This window comes from Notolepis coatsorum (genome assembly GCF_963971535.1).
Source record: "Notolepis coatsorum genome assembly, chromosome: 7".
NCBI lineage: Eukaryota > Metazoa > Chordata > Actinopteri > Aulopiformes > Paralepididae > Notolepis > Notolepis coatsorum.
Window position 1 is genome coordinate 128,646,033 of NC_140171.1, and position 16,377 is coordinate 128,662,409.

At 43.3% G+C, this 16,377-nt stretch overlaps 1 protein-coding gene across 1 annotated transcript in view; it reads left to right on the forward strand.

The window, feature by feature from the left end:
* The window catches only part of LOC311231763 (phosphoinositide 3-kinase regulatory subunit 5-like), a 71,688-nt gene that overhangs the window by 44,479 nt on the left and 10,832 nt on the right, over positions 1 to 16,377 (forward strand). The window contains exons 3-8 of the mRNA XM_084318386.1: positions 474 to 589; positions 3,967 to 4,035; positions 7,949 to 8,087; positions 9,082 to 9,151; positions 15,516 to 15,690; positions 16,278 to 16,365. Of these exons, the coding sequence (XP_084174512.1) occupies positions 474 to 589; positions 3,967 to 4,035; positions 7,949 to 8,087; positions 9,082 to 9,151; positions 15,516 to 15,690; positions 16,278 to 16,365 (657 nt within the window). The remainder of the gene's footprint in view (positions 1 to 473; positions 590 to 3,966; positions 4,036 to 7,948; positions 8,088 to 9,081; positions 9,152 to 15,515; positions 15,691 to 16,277; positions 16,366 to 16,377) is intronic.

Consider the following 16,377-nt stretch of genomic DNA (forward strand, 5'->3'; position numbering starts at 1 on the left):
TCGTCATGTGTTTCAGTGAAGGTCGTCATGTGTTTCAGTGAAGGTCGTCATGTGTTTCAGTGAAGGTCGTCATGTGTTTGTCAGTGAAGGTCCTCAGTGTTTCAGTGAAGGTCCTCATGTGTTTCAGTGAAGGTCGTCATGTGTTTCAGTGAAGGTCGTCATGTGTTTGTCAGTGAAGGTCCTCAGTGAAGGTCCTCATGTGTTTCAGTGAAGGTCCTCATGTGTTTCAGTGAAGGTCCTCAGTGTTTCAGTGAAGGTCCTCATGTGTTTCAGTGAAGGTCGTCATGTGTTTCAGTGAAGGTCGTCATGTGTTTCAGTGAAGGTCCTCAGTGAAGGTCCTCAGTGAAGGTCCTCAGTGTTTCAGTGAAGGTCCTCATGTGTTTCAGTGAAGGTCCTCATGTGTTTCAGTGAAGGTCCTCATGTGTTTCAGTGAAGGTCCTCAGTGTTTCAGTGAAGGTCCTCATGTGTTTCAGTGCGGATGTGCTCGTCAGGCCAGTCTATGAATCGCTGGAGCCTAGAGGAGCTGACGAAGAGGGACCCGGAGAACTTCCTTATCCTCCTCCGGCAGATCCTCAGGAAGACCCGAGAGGTGAGAGTGCAGGGGTCAAAGGTCAAAGGGTTAGTCTATGACCCAGTCAACTCTTGAAAGAGAAGGAGTTGTTTCTGACATCTCGGGAGGCAGATATTAGACCACACATGCATTTTCAACAAACTGGAGAATGTCTTTCAAACTATGTGGGTAAAATATTTGTCTGTACTCATGTCGGTGTGCTAGTGTTGAACATTCTCAATCTACAATTTTCTTTTTCCATTGCACTCTACACACACACACACACACACACACACACACACACACACACACACACACACACACACACACACACACACACACATTTCACATTCCTCCCTCTCTGTCCCTTCTCCCTATATGACTTTCTGTTTGAGGAATTGAAGGACCGCTAGTTCCACTGTCTTCAAAGAAAAGGCCCGAAAACACAGTGGCACCCGACATGTAGTTGTTGTTCTTGTTAAGCTGGTAACACCGTATATCTTGCCTCGCCTGACAAGGTCAGTGCACATGACCCTACCGTGGTGCAGTCGTGGGGAAGCCAGGCGCCAGTGTTTCCTGAATGAAGGCAGTGTGGCCACTGGCCTCATCTTGGCCTCCGGAGCACACTCTGATCCGGCCAGAGCTAATGTGCAATGGGCTAGCTAATTTGTTAAAATTATATAAAAAGGTGAGAGAGGAAGGTTTTCATGGGTTGAAAGCAAGGGTAAAAAGGTGGGTTTTGAGGGCTATTTTAAATGATGAGAGGGTGTCTGCATGACGGATATGGTTGGGAAGGGCGTTCCAGAGGGTGGGTGCAGCTGCAGCGAAAGGCCCTGTCGCCCCAGTTCCGGAGCTTAGTTCTGATGGGTTGGAGGAGGTTAGCATCTGCGGACCTTGAATGGTTCAGAGAATGTAATGTAGGGATTAAGCATGAACGGCAGCTGACGTTTGCTACAGTAGTTAGTTAGTTAGCAGCATTAGCTAACCGGTTAACGATGTCTGTTTGGCCCGGGACCGATGTGATGTTCGAGATTGACTGCGACTGCCTTCGATCATCATGCCATTTCTATCCAATGTCATCGTTCAATTGTAGTATTGTGTGTAGTTAGGGATGCACCGATCCAACTTTTTCAGTCCCAATACCGATACCTGGGTTTGGGTATCGGCCAATACCGATACCGATCCGATACACAGTGTCAATTTTTTTTTACAAAAAAGTAAAAGAAAAAATAAATGTATCCACTTTTTTTTTTTATATTAAAATATATTTTGTTTTTAAGAATTGTAAAGGATCACAAGTGTATTTTTGATTTGTTGTAAACAAAGACAGAAAATAAACTTCATTCATTCAATTAATAAACTGTATGCCTCACTGTCACTGTGTGGAAGAGACTGGGATCATTCTTTTGTGCAAGGCAACATCAGACAAACATTACTTTCCTAACTTAGTGAAACTAAATGTAACAAATTAACACATAGATATAAATGTACTGAATGGTTATTTCTTATTTTATTTCTTATTTAATTTTTTTTTAAATAATCCGATATATATATTTTTTTACCGATACCTGATCCAGCTATTTTACTGATATCGGCGGCCGATACCGATACCAATATCGGATCGGTGCATCCCTATGTGTAGCACTGACAGTGTTATAAGCTAATGTTTAGTAAACTGGCCCATTCACTTGAGGGAACGGCATCGCAGTGAAGTTACACGATTGGGCCGCTGGATCAGGTCACCGACGATGTCACTGAAGTTACATGATTGGTCGGCCAACCGACGGCATCACTGGTAAACAGAGAAGTGGGAATTTCCCTATTGGTCGTTGCTCTTTCAAAATGAATCGGCGCAGCATAGCGGTCCAGCATAGAGCAGAGTGGGAGAGAGAACAGCTCTCTGTGCGCCTAGACTAGAGGCACGAGGGAGAGTGTGGCCTACAGTTAAAGCACCCAAATAACACTCCCTCTGACTAACCACAGAGTATTAGCGATACTAGAGACATCCGCAGATGTCAGAAATGGATGAAAGAGGGGGGGGGGGGGGGGGGGGGGGAGTATTAGAAGTAGAAGTAGACGTAGCCATGATATAATGCTACTTCAGTAGACTTTAGAGATATCTGCCATAAAGATATCTGCCATAAGATAGTTCCTACATGAAGGTCAACACGGTCTGTGAAGTAACTGAGTCATTATTCCTGGAAGGAGACTTTGCTTTTGAGTTTTTCAAATGTATTTCTTTAATTGTCTCTATGGCAGATTAGATGAATCACACTAAAACTGTTTATATATTTCTAAATCCAAAACAACAAAATATTTGGATGGATGGATTTTTATTATTTTTTTACTGCCTAAACAACAAATATAATTATTACTACGGAAGACCACTACAGAAAATTGCAGATGAACATTTAATATCCAGGAATTCACATTATAAACACTACCACAGGCTACAAGATCGGTCTCCTCTGAATGGCCACTTAACCTAAAGCTTAAGAATCTTTATTATAACTTTTATGTTTTATTAATATATTCACATGAATTCTGGAGATCTGTCTTTGTGCACAATTAATGAGTAACAGTTCCACCACAGTTCTGATTATAAAGGGTCAATGAAACCCTAGTCATAGCTCTTATGAGCTCATAATAAATGATTTATTTTATTCAGAATGGCAGACTCCTATACCATCCAGGTCCATTTGCACTCTCACGCATGAACGCACGCGCACACACACACACGCACATGCGCACACACGCACACGCACACACACACACACACGTCACTTGAATTTGACTTCAAGTGTAGGAACCATGTAGAAGTGTTCTGTCTATCTATGTATTTATAATTGTTTTAATGCCTTGTATGTAAAACGCTTTGAGCTGCATCCCGTGTATGAAAGGTGCTATAGAAATAAATAGTCTTATTATTATTATTATTATTATTATTATTATTATTATTATTATTATTATTATTATTATTATTATTATTATTATTATTATTATTATTATTATTATTATTATAATATTATTATTATTATTAATACATGTGATTTGATCTGCGGATTCAAATAAAGTATATAAAGTGTGTGTGTGTGTGTGTGTGTGTGTGTGTGTGTGTGTGTGTGTGTGTGTGTGTGTGTGTGTGTGTGTGTGTGTGTGTGTGTGTGTGTGTGTGTGTGTGTGTGTGTGTGTGTGTGTGTGTGTGTGTGTGTGTGTGTGTGTGTGTGTGTGTGTGTGTGTGTGTGTGTGTGTGTGTGTGTGTGTGTGTGTGTGTGTGTGTGTGTGTGTGTGTGTGTGTGTGTGTGTGTGTGTGTGTGTGTGTGTGTGTGTGTGTGTGTGTGTGTGTGTGTGTGTGTGTGTGTGTGTGTGTGTGTGTGTGTGTGTGTGCGTGCGTGCGTGCGTGCGTGCGTGCGCAGGTCCAGGAGCAGTGTCAGTATGAACTGGTCGCCCCCCTCGCCATCATGTTCTCGTCCACGCTGCTTCAGGTAATTGTACTTTTTAATAAGAGATTTGCTGTCAGTATATCTTAAAGGGGCAGTTCACCCACAATAAAAAAACAATTAAAAAACACATTTCCCCCTTATCCAGGGTGCTATCTACTGGTCGTAACTGTAAATGAGGGAAACCTCAGTTGCCTTTCAAGTATAAACAAGAGGTTAGAAATTAAATGTATCCATCCCGATAGTTTCGGTGTGATTTTCTTTTGGAGATATCTGCCATAGAGATATTTCCTATCACTCCAATACAATGGAGCTGAATAGCACTCAAAACTTCCATATACCTGGTTTGTGGCACTCAAAACGGCAAAGAAATACATTTGAAAAAGTCAAATGTCCTTTTCCAGAAATCATGACCGCTTACTCAAGATAATTTACACATGATGTTATTCCATGTAGAAACTATTTTAGTACACCATACATTCAGCTCCATTGTATTAGAGTGACAGCAGACATCTCTACGGCAGATATCTTCAAAACTAGGCGAATCACACCAAAACTTCTGGGTAAGGGGGAAAATTATATTATGTTTTGTTTTTTTGGTGAACTGCCCCTTTATAGTCTACTGAAGTAGCATTGCATCACATGACACGGTTACGTCTATTCTAATGATCTGTTAACTCACCTTGTGGCACATCCCAATGCTGTTGGGGAGTAGTTGTGCATCAGTGTTACATCTACTGTTAGTATGGCTGCTTGTTTCTTTTTCCTCATATATTGTTATTATGTTATTCTCCTCTCCTTTGCCCTCTTGTACTGAAAAAAAGAAAAAAAATATTGTTGTTACTGACTCGGGTCAATCTTACATGTTTTCGCTATAGTGTCTGCCTTATGTCTCTGATCCTGTTTTGTAGTTTATTTTGTAGACCATGCTTACATGTATTTTGTTATTGTTTATGGACAATGAGATGGGAGTGGAACTTTGTACAAGCCCTTTGGGATTCGTTCCCTCCTAGCACTGTTTTTTTTAAATAATGTGCTAAATAAATAAACTAAACTAAACTTGTAGTTCAATTACTAGTTAACTACATTTTGCCGTTTAAAATGTCAGTAGCTACTTTGGTTCAAGCAGTTTAGATAGTTAATTACAAACTACATATTTCCATAGAAGCTTTTGGTGTTTTCCTGATACCATCTCAACTGCTCCCTGTCCTGCCTGCCCTCGTCGATAAATCAAACTCACCCACACCTCACTCTTTGTCAGTTCAGTTATTACCCCATGTATCTATATGAGATTCCAGACTTAGATTGTGATCATTTTCATTAAATGTAGTTTGACTGTAGTTTAACTACTTGTAGTAGTGTTAGTTTTAACAAAGTACATTGTTTGATTGTAGTTTGAGATTTTCACAGTGAAGTAGCTAGGGGTTTGGTTAACTACAGTCTCAGAGTAGTTTCTCCAAGATTATACCCTATATATATATGGATGAAAGGCTCTATTTTACAAAAGATTCCTCTTGGGAGTGGAGCTTCACTGTAACCCTAAACCTCAAAGCATGTAAACAGTGGATGAAGTACTGTACCACGCAGCATCATCAAGGACTACACCCACCCAGCACGCAGACTGTTCTCCCTGTCACTGTCATCATCAAGGACCACACCCACCCAGCACGCAGACTGTTCTCCCTGTCACTGTCATCATCAAGGACCACACCCGCCCAGCACGCAGACTGTTCTCCCTGTCACTGGCATCATCAAGGACCACACCCGCCCAGCATGCAGACTGTTCTCTCTGTCACTGGCATCATCAAGGACCACACCCGCCCAGCATGCAGACTGTTCTCCCTGTCACTGGCATCATCAAGGACCACACCCGCCCAGCACGCAGACTGTTCTCCCTGTCACTGGCATCATCAAGGACCACACCCACCCAGCATGCAGACTGTTCTCCCTGTCACTGGCATCATCAAGGACCACACCCACCCAGCATGCAGACTGTTCTCCCCACACAGCATCATCAAGGACCACACCCACCCAGCATGCAGACTGTTCTCCCTGTCACTGGCATCATCAAGGACCACACCCACCCAGCATGCAGACTGTTCTCCCTGTCACTGTCATCATCAAGGACCACACCCGCCCAGCATGCAGACTGTTCTCTCTGTCACTGGCATCATCAAGGACCACACCCACCCAGCATGCAGACTGTTCTCTCTGTCACTGGCATCATCAAGGACCACACCCGCCCAGCATGCAGACTGTTCTCCCTGTCACTGGCATCATCAAGGACCACACCCGCCCAGCACGCAGACTGTTCTCCCTGTCACTGGCATCATCAAGGACCACACCCACCCAGCATGCAGACTGTTCTCCCTGTCACTGGCATCATCAAGGACCACACCCACCCAGCATGCAGACTGTTCTCCCTGTCACTGTCATCATCAAGGACCACACCCGCCCAGCACGCAGACTGTTCTCCCTGTCACACAGCGTCATCAAGGACCACACCCACCCAGCATGCAGACTGTTCTCCCCACGCAGCATCATCAAGGACCACACCCACCCAGCATGCAGACTGTTCTCCCGGTCACTGGCATCATCAAGGACCACACCCACCCAGCATGCAGACTGTTCTCCCCACACAGCATCATCAAGGACCACACCCACCCAGCACGCAGACTGTTAAGAATCAAGAAGAATCAAGAGGTTGATTTGTCAAATACATACCAGGGCATACAGTGAAATGCGGGTGGTCATGCCCGCATCGATTGTGCAATAATACAATAATAATGTAGACATAGGAAAGAAAAAAACAGGTAATAAGAGACATAAGATGTGCATGATAAAAATAGACATGCTAAATTCCTGAGAAGGCACTGGTTCCTATGTACACTACTATACAATTCTAACTCTGTCATTATACTATACTTACTATATCTAAACTATATGTTTAGATATATACTGTTCTCCCTGTCACTGTCATTGCTGCACGTAGGACCGTATTTACTGCCAGGCCATCATGCTTCTCGACTCACAAACCTAAATATTCCACTTTGTTTATCCATCTACCTGCGGTCTGCACTGTTTACATAGAAATGTAAATCAACCATGATCTGCTATTGAACCTGCACTGCTACAATACTGTGCAATACTGTTGTATACACTTGTCACATTTACACACAAATCCTCATTGACATATGTTGATAGTATAATAGTATAGTATTATATATGTTTATAATGTTATTTATCTCATTCCATTCTCTTTTTTATCAAATTTATTTTATTTTCCATTTCTCATTCCATTATCTTATAGTATATCTTGTATCATTTGTGCAATACTGTTGTATACAGTACACTTGTCACTTTTACATTTAAACACAAATCTTAATTTTCATATACAGTATGGATATAGTATTCGTTTTTTATTTATTTACTTATTCCATTAAAATCTTTTCTAGTCATTCTTTCTTTATATGACTAGTGCTCCAACTGCTGAGCTGACCTGTTCTCTTATCCAACACATTTTATTGTACCGTTGACCTTGTGTTAACCCTTTCACTACCACACTACAGAAGGTTAACCTTTCACTACCACACTACAGACCGTTAACAGTCTGTAGTGTGGTAGTGAAAGGGTTAACCTTCTGTATTGTTGCAGTGAAAGGGTTAACCCTTTGGTAGTGTGGCAGTGGAAGGGTTAACCCTTTGTCGTGTGGCAGTGAAATGGTTAACCTTCTGTATTGTTGCAGTGAAAGGGTTAACCCTTTGGTAGTGTGGCAGTGAAAGGGTTAACCCTTTGTCGTGTGGCAGTGAACTGGTTAACCTTCTGTATTGTCGCAGTGAAAGGGTTAACCCTTTGGTAGTGTGACAGTGAAAGGGTTAACCTACACATGACTAATAAAGAAACTTGAACTACCTCTGTATAGAATAGGTTCTAATCTGGGCTGTGTCTCTGGCTGCAGGCCCCTTACTGTCCCCCAGACACGGAGCTGCTGGAGGAGGCCGTGGAGGTGTTCCACACTTTCCTGACCTGGCCAGAACCTTACTGCAGCGTGTGCCGGAGCCTTCTATCCACTATACAGCAGGAGATCAAGGCTCCGGGTCAGTCTGTCTCTCTGTCTGTACAGTATGTCTGTTTCTGTCTGTATCTCTGGTATGTTTGTCAGCCTCAGTCTCTTCATTTAACTTTGTCTGCTTCTCTCTCTCTCTCCCTCTCTCCCTCTCTCCCTCTCCCTCTCTCCCCGGTTCTGTGACTGTCTACTCTACAGTACACAACATAGTAATTGTACTCCCCCTAGTGACGAAGCAGAGTAATGCATTCAGGAGTCTGGTGTGATGACACTACACTTGGATGCTAGTATCCAATAGCAAAATGCCAAACAGGATGCTGTGAGGATGATCTCACTTCAAAGGGGTAGAACAGGGAACTAAATTGTACTTCCACCATGATGTGGCTTGAAAGCGGATGTAGCTTTTGTATGAACAAACAAAAAGAAAGGCAGAAGCGTGCGAATGTAGCCGGGCTCAGTCACGTCACAACACTTGAAGTCCATGGTGACTCTGGATATACCCACGGACCTCCGTTACACGAACAGGTTTACTGTACCTGTGCTGCCATTTTACAGGAAGGGTCCATGAAAGTGATGTGCAAACAATTAAATAAATAAATATTGAATGAATGAATTCACCAACCAACCAACAAATAAACAAACCATACAAACAGCCAATCAATATGAATATACATACAACCATTAACAACTATTAGCAATTACTGTTGAGTTACTAGTATACTGTACTTGGTATTCCTGAAATAATATGGCTGTGGGTCAAGAATTCATGTGTTTCACCCTCCTTCTTTAACTACTCCCCTAGGCTGTAAATAAATAAATACATAAATAAAATAAGTAAGTATAGTTAATTATACACTTATACGTTTACATAACAAAGGGCTCTTACAATCGATACAGACAGACAGATAGATAGATAGATAGATAGATAGATAGATAGATAGATAGATAGATAGATAGATAGATAGATAGATAGATAGATAGATAGATAGATAGATATTCAATTTGTGTTGCTGTTTGTTTTTCAGGGATATCGTTTCACAGACTGGTGAGAGAGGAACAATGCCTGAACATCTCCAGCCAACGCTCCAACACCATGTAAGTCTTTATCACCGGCTGAATACAGTATCACACATGTTACCGAGTGAGTACTAGGGCTTATCAAAATAAATGGTTTGGTTCCGGTTGCCGACCGACCCTGCTGATTTAGGTGCGACGCAATTTATTTTATGAGTAAAAAAGAAAAGTAAAAAAATATAATATATATATATATTTTTTTACAATAACGTTTCATAGAAATCTTAGTCAAACCTGTAGTATTATGGATATTAAACATGCTGGCAGAGTACATGCATCCATGTTGTCGTGAACATTTTAATTAAAGGGGAACTATCTTATAAATGGCCTTTTTCAGTGTTTAGCATTGTTTCCTAGCTATGTGTACTTATATTAATATGATCTATGTCTCTAATTCTCATATTGGCGCATTCTTCCAATTCTCCTCTCACAATATTCACCCTCACTGAACTGAGTCATCTGAAAATGTGCTGATTTGTGATGTCAGAGAGACTCAGCTGCATGAGACTCTTCTGAGACTCACACACACTCCACACAGTTCCCACAGTGGTTGGAGCCCAGGCTCAAAACGGCTTAAGATCTTGAGGTAGAAAAATGCTGTTTTTGAGGACTTGATTAGAAATACAAAACAATGAATAAAAAAAGATAAAAAATTACAGAGGTGTTCCATAAACTCACAGGAATTGTGTAAAAGTGCCCAAATAGTGAAAGAAATAGTAAAATAGTTCCCCTTTAAATAAAGAAATTCCCTATCCATAGTCGCCGTGGGAAAAATTTAATAAAATAAATTCCCTACCTACCCATGGCCTTAACTGACAACCAACAGGAACCAAACAATTTATTTTGTTAGGCCTAGTCCTATGTACTAGTATATTACATTTTCTATGTAATTGCTTTGTTATTGCTGTCTTCCCCCCCCCCCCCCCATTGAAATAATCATAATAATAATAATAACTTTATTTGTATAGCACTTTTCATACAGAAATTGCAGTTCAAAGTGCTTCACAGCAGTAAAAAATACAGGCATAACCGGGCATAAAAAAGATAGAGAGGTAGCAAGGTAAGGTAAATCACAGTTTTTCACATTAGGATCCAGCATCCCAATAGGCCTCTCTGTTTACGGTTTCAATCAGTAATACAAATAATTAAATAGAATAGACAGAGTAAAAAAGTGCGGTTTGATTCAGTTTAAAAATAGGCAAAAAATTATTAAATAGAACGGGCAGTAAAAAGTGTGATAAAATAATTCATTGAAATAATCGTGGCTCAAATGTGACCTTATGTGGTTGGTTGCTGTATGGTCCTGTTTGGATAGCGGATACAGTAGCCTACTGTACAAGCTTGAAGATCTTCCCACCTCTTGGATCATTAGCCTACATTAGCCGCATGCCTCACCAGTGTACAGCAGACATATTAATTCTAAGCATTTTGTTTCTATACACCAGCATGCCACAGAGGCTGTTCTAGATCCATGAGCATGTACATTGTCTATTTTGAGGGATGAGATTTATGTGTCTGTCTGGTGCCTGACTTTCTGCTTCTGCTTTCTCAGTAAAAAGGAAGGTGAGGCTTTTTTGTACTACTGCTGATGGTGACCACCACATGAGTCAGAGTCCACGTGAAGTGTGTGTGTGTGTGTGTGTGTGTGTGTGTGTGTGTGTGTGTGTGTGTGTGTGTGTGTGTGTGTGTGTGTGTGTGTGTGTGTGTGTGTGTGTGTGTGTGTGTGTGTGTGTGTGTGTGTGTGTGTGTGTGTGTGTGTGTGTGTGTGTGTGTGTGTGTGTGTGTGTGTGTGTGTGTGTGTGTGTGTGCGTGTGGAATGGTTTTAGTGGTGAGGTGTTTACTTAATACAGTAGAAGGTTCAAATATGGTTTTAGGATATCTATAGATACAAAAAGCATCTTATCAGCCACAATGTCTGGCTACCTGAGAGAGGGAACTGTGCCCTGAGAGGGAGGTTTGCTCTGAGTGGGAGGTTCGAAGGGTCAAAGTGGGTATCAAACAGGAGGGAAGACTGTCAAATTTTAAACTGTGGATACCAAACAGAGAAGGTAAAGACGACTTTAAACTGTTAAACAGTAATCCAGAACTATTTTATTGCACTGTAAAAAAAACTGTGATTTTACTCTATTCTATTCTAGTCTATTCGCTCTTACTCTTTTTTATTATTGTCAAATTTTTTTTATCTACTTTTTCTCCCATTTTAAATTTTTCTCCCATCCCAATTTCGTATCGTCCAATTCTACCCTCCCCTGTCTCGAACGCTGTTAGGCCATGCCTCCCACAAGCCGGCTGCAATGTGGACTAAGCCTTACATCACGTGTCCCCTCCGGTACTCGAGGAAGCAGCAGTCGCATCTTTTCACCTGCACAGCGCGATCTCTCAGCGTCGGGGGTCTGCGTTTGGAGGGCACGCCGCCCCCGTCGCTTCCTGATTCCGCAGGCGCACCAACCGACCTGTAGGAGTCACTGTCCACAACGTCTGATCCCCACCCATCAGCTTCCCACCCCCTAATACTGCCAATTGTATTAGTATGAACGACCAGCTAAGCTAATAGCAATGCGGAGAGCTGGGCTCGGTATTATTGTCTAATTTAAAACTGAATCAAACCAAACCATAAACAAAGTGGCCTGTTGGGATGTTAGATCCTAATGTGAAAAACTGTGATTTTATATGTCTGCACTTTATGTGCTCATTTTATGCCTGTCTTTTTATTTTTAAATTCTTTTAAAGCATTTTGAGCTGCAGTTTCTGTATGAAAGGTGCTATACAAATAAAGTGTATTATTATTATTATTATTATTACAACACACACACACACACACACACACACACACAGCGTGTGACTTGGCGCTGCTGTGATGGCTGCCTTTCTGATCGCTCCGACGAGACTGTGCTCTATTTTGTTAATTTTTATAGTATTAGGAGTTTTATTTGCACCAACTGTTGGTGCATTATATGTGTATGACCGTCAGTCAATCATTGACATTGGATTACGGGAAACTTACCAACTGGATTACTCGCTGGATCAACTTTCCGAACCACATCAATGGCCGGAAGAAATCCTCCGGAGACTAGGACCGGATCCTTTGTTCCTAGACCCCAGGAAAAGACGTCGAGGAAAAAGGTCTGGGATCCGAAACAGGCTGAGATCCAGACGACACCGTACACCACTTCCCAGTATATTGCTAGCCAATGTACAATCAATAGACAATAAACTGGATGACATCCGAGCAAGGATTCAATATCAAAGAGACGTTAGGGACTGCAATGTCCTTTGCTTCACCGAAACTTGGCTAACACCGGAGGTTCCAGATCACGCGATTCAACCAACGGATCATTTCTTTATCCATAGGAAGGATCGGACACAATCAGAGTCCGGTAAACAACGTGGTGGAGGTATTGCCTTCATGTTTAACAAAAATTGGAGTGATCCAACGAATGTGAAGGAATTATCCAACTACTGCTCCCCAGAACTGGAATATATAACCATCAAGTGTCGTCCTTTCTTCCTCCCGAGGGAGTTAACGGCGATCGTCCTGGTCGGAGTGTATATTCCACCGCAAGCCAACAACAACGCCGCGCTCTCCAGACTCCACGACGAGGTAAATAATATACAAGCGACGAACGTTAACGCCGCCATTTTGGTACTGGGAGATTTCAATAGCGCCAATCTGAGAAAGGTATTGCCTGATTTCTACCAGCATGTGACTTGCAACACCAGAGGCGGTAACATCCTAGATCACTGTTACACGCAATTTAAAGGTGGCTACAAGGCTCATTCTGATAGTGGCTTTGGCAAGTCAGATCACGCATCCATTTTCCTTACACCAAAGTACAGACAAAGAATTAAAAGTACTCCCGTAGTCTCGCGAGAGGTGCAGAAATGGGATGTGACGTCAGAGGACACGATCCGGTCAGTGTTCCACAACACAGACTGGATTGTATTCCGCGACACAGATAACATTAATGCCTACACGGAGACAGTGCTGGACTATGTCTGTACTAGGGTGAAAGAAACAATCCCCACTACCAAAATGAAAGTTTACCCAAATCAAAAACCCTGGGTAGACAAATCCGTCCGTGAAGCTCTGAGAGAGCGCACCAAAGCATACAATGACGGCCTAGTGGCAGGCAACATGAATGACCACAAGGTGGCGCAACACAACGTAAGGAGGACAGTGTCAGAGGCCAAACGGCGCTACAGGGATAAAATTGAACTCCAGTTTGAACAAGCTGACTCCAGAGCTATGTGGCAGGGGCTCAAAACGATGACAGACTACAAAGGCGCCTCCCTCAAACTGAACAATGACATCTCCTTAGCAAACGACCTCAATACCTTCTATGCGAGGTTTGATGCTGGTAATAACAACACCAGCTCACAAGCCTCGGCAATGGGGGGGGGGGGGTCGGCTGCTGATGGAGGCGCAGTGTTCAGGGTAACAGAGCATGAGGTGAGGCGGACCTTTAAAAAAGTGAATATCAGGAAGGCAGCAGGTCCGGACGGCATCCCCGGCCGCGTCCTAAAAGTCTGTGCCGACCAACTGGCCCCAGTATTCACTGACATATTTAACCTGTCCTTAGAACAGGCTGTCATCCCCACCTGCCTGAAGAAGTCCACTATTATCCCTGTACCCAAAAAATCCAAGCCTGCTTGCCTCAACGACTACCGCCCTGTAGCTCTCACCTCCATAGCCATGAAGTGCTTTGAGAAGCTAGTAAAGGGCTACATCTGCTCCTCCCTCCCCATCAACATGGACCCCCTGCAATTTGCATACCGCCCCAACAGGTCCACGGAGGACGCCATATCCCATGTGCTGCACACAGCAGCATCACACCTGGACAAGAGGCAGGGGAACTATGTGAGAATGCTATTCATCGACTACAGCTCGGCATTCAATACCATAGTCCCCTCCATACTCATAGCCAAGCTCAGGGACCTGGGCTTGGGCTATGACCTCTGCCAGTGGGTCTTGGACTTCCTGACTGGCAGACCCCAGGTGGTGAGAGCAGGCAACTGCACCTCCTCATCCATCACCCTCAACATAGGGGCCCCCCAGGGCTGTGTTCTGAGTCCCCTCCTCTACTCCCTGTACACACACGACTGTGTGGCTCAGCGGAGTAGCAATACAATCGTCAAATTTGCTGACGACACAGTGGTGGTGGGCCTGATCTCTGCCAACGACGAGAGGGCCTACCTGGAAGAGGTCAAGGTCCTGGCGGGATGGTGCCAGGAAAACAGCCTCTCCCTGAACGTCAGCAAAACAAAAGAGATGATTGTGGACTTCAGGAGGTCGGGGGTCAAGGACTACAGCCCCCTCAGCATCGACGGGGCACCGGTTGAGAGAGTCAACAGCTTCAAGTACCTCGGAGCCCACATATCCGAGGACTTGAAATGGACCATACACATTAACAGTGTGGTGAAGAAGGCACGACAACGCCTCTACTTCCTCAGGCGCCTAAGGAAGTTCCAAGTCAGCCAGAAGATCCTTAAGAACTTCTACTCATGTACAATAGAGAGCATCTTGACCGGCAACATCACCTCCTGGTTTGGGAATAGCACTGCAAAAGACCAAAGCAGACTACAAAGAGTGACACGTTCAGCCGAACGCACAATTGGAGGGGGGCTCCCCACTCTCCAGAACATTTACAACAAGCGTTGCAAGGGGAAGGCTAAGAGAATTATTAAGGACTCGAGCCACCCGAACAACTGCCTCTTTGAACTGCTGCCGTCAGGCAAGCGACACAGGAGTCTCAAGGCGAGCACAGAAAGACTCAGAAGTAGCTTCTATCCCCAGGCCATCAGGCTGCTAAACGAACAATGAATGAACACTACACAACAACAACCACCAAACACACATAGCACACACATCCACACGCACACACTCACTTTAAACAAACACACTGTAGCACCCACTACACACACTTTATAGCACACACCCACTTTAAACAAACACACTGTAGCACCCACTCCCCACACTTTATATTTATGGATGAAGGATTGCACTACAACTCGTACACCTTACTGTAAATTGTACCTAAAATTGTACCTCATCCCACTTCTGCTTTGCACTAGATAGTACTGTACATTAGTACACTGCATAGTATTGTGTATTGTATATTATATGGTAACTCAGAACATTGTACATATGTCTATACCGAACAACTGTGACCTCATTCTTCTTCTAAATTCATGCTATATTATGTTATTGTTATTTGATACTATCTTGTCTAGCACAGTCTCTGGAGCGTAACAGTAAGAAGCATTTTGTATGAAAGTATTCTGTACTTCTGTATGACAACTATTAAAGAACTTGAACTTGAACACACACACGCACACGCACACCTGACGCCAGCTGTGTGTCTGCTCCCCTGCCTGCCTGCTGCAGGACAGTCCTCTTGATGAACCCTGGGGAGGTGCCCGCTGAGTTCCTGTCCGTGGCCGAGCAGCTGACTCGCTGCCAGCACTCCCAGAGAGAGACCTACATCACCCTGGTTAAACACGCCTACCAGGCTGCCCTGGGAACCAAGTATCCCCTGACCAGCGTCCACAGAGCGCTGCTGGTAGGCTTCCTCCACATTGTCTCTTACAGGTGGCAGGAAGTGAGAACGGTTCTCTCAAAGCCACCCGTGTGCAACCATATCCACTCTGCCTCCGTTTGGTGGTTCTTCTTCTTCTTCTTGTTGTTCTTCTTGTTCTTCTTGTTGTTCTTCTTCTTCTTCTTCTTCTTCTTCTTCTTCTTCTTCTTCTTCTTCTTCTTCTTCTTCTTCTTCTTCTTCTTCTTCTTCTTCTTCTTCTTCTTCTTCTTCTTCTTCTTCTTCTTCTTCTTCTTCTTCTTCTTCTTCTTCTTCTTCTTCTTCTTCTTCTTCTTCTTCTTCTTCTTCTTCTTCTTCTTCTTCTTCTTCTTCTTCTTCTTCTTCTTCTTCTTCTTCTTCTTCTTCTTCTTCTTCTTCTTCTTCTTCTTCTTCTTCTTCTTCTTCTTCTTCTTCTTCTTCTTCTTCTTCTTCTTCTTCTTCTTCTTGTTCTTGTTCTTGTTCTTGTTCTTGTTCATCATAAGATACTGTAGGTAACCAATATAGCTAGATGGGGCAAATGCAATAACGGTTCCCTTGGTTGTCCTAACCACATTATCACGACTCCTCCTTACCAGGCTAAGGATGTGGAAGAACTCGGGGAAATCTTCTCCACGGTAACGGATATCTTGGAGACAGCTGCTGCGGAGACAGCTGCTGCCACGGGTGACCCACAGA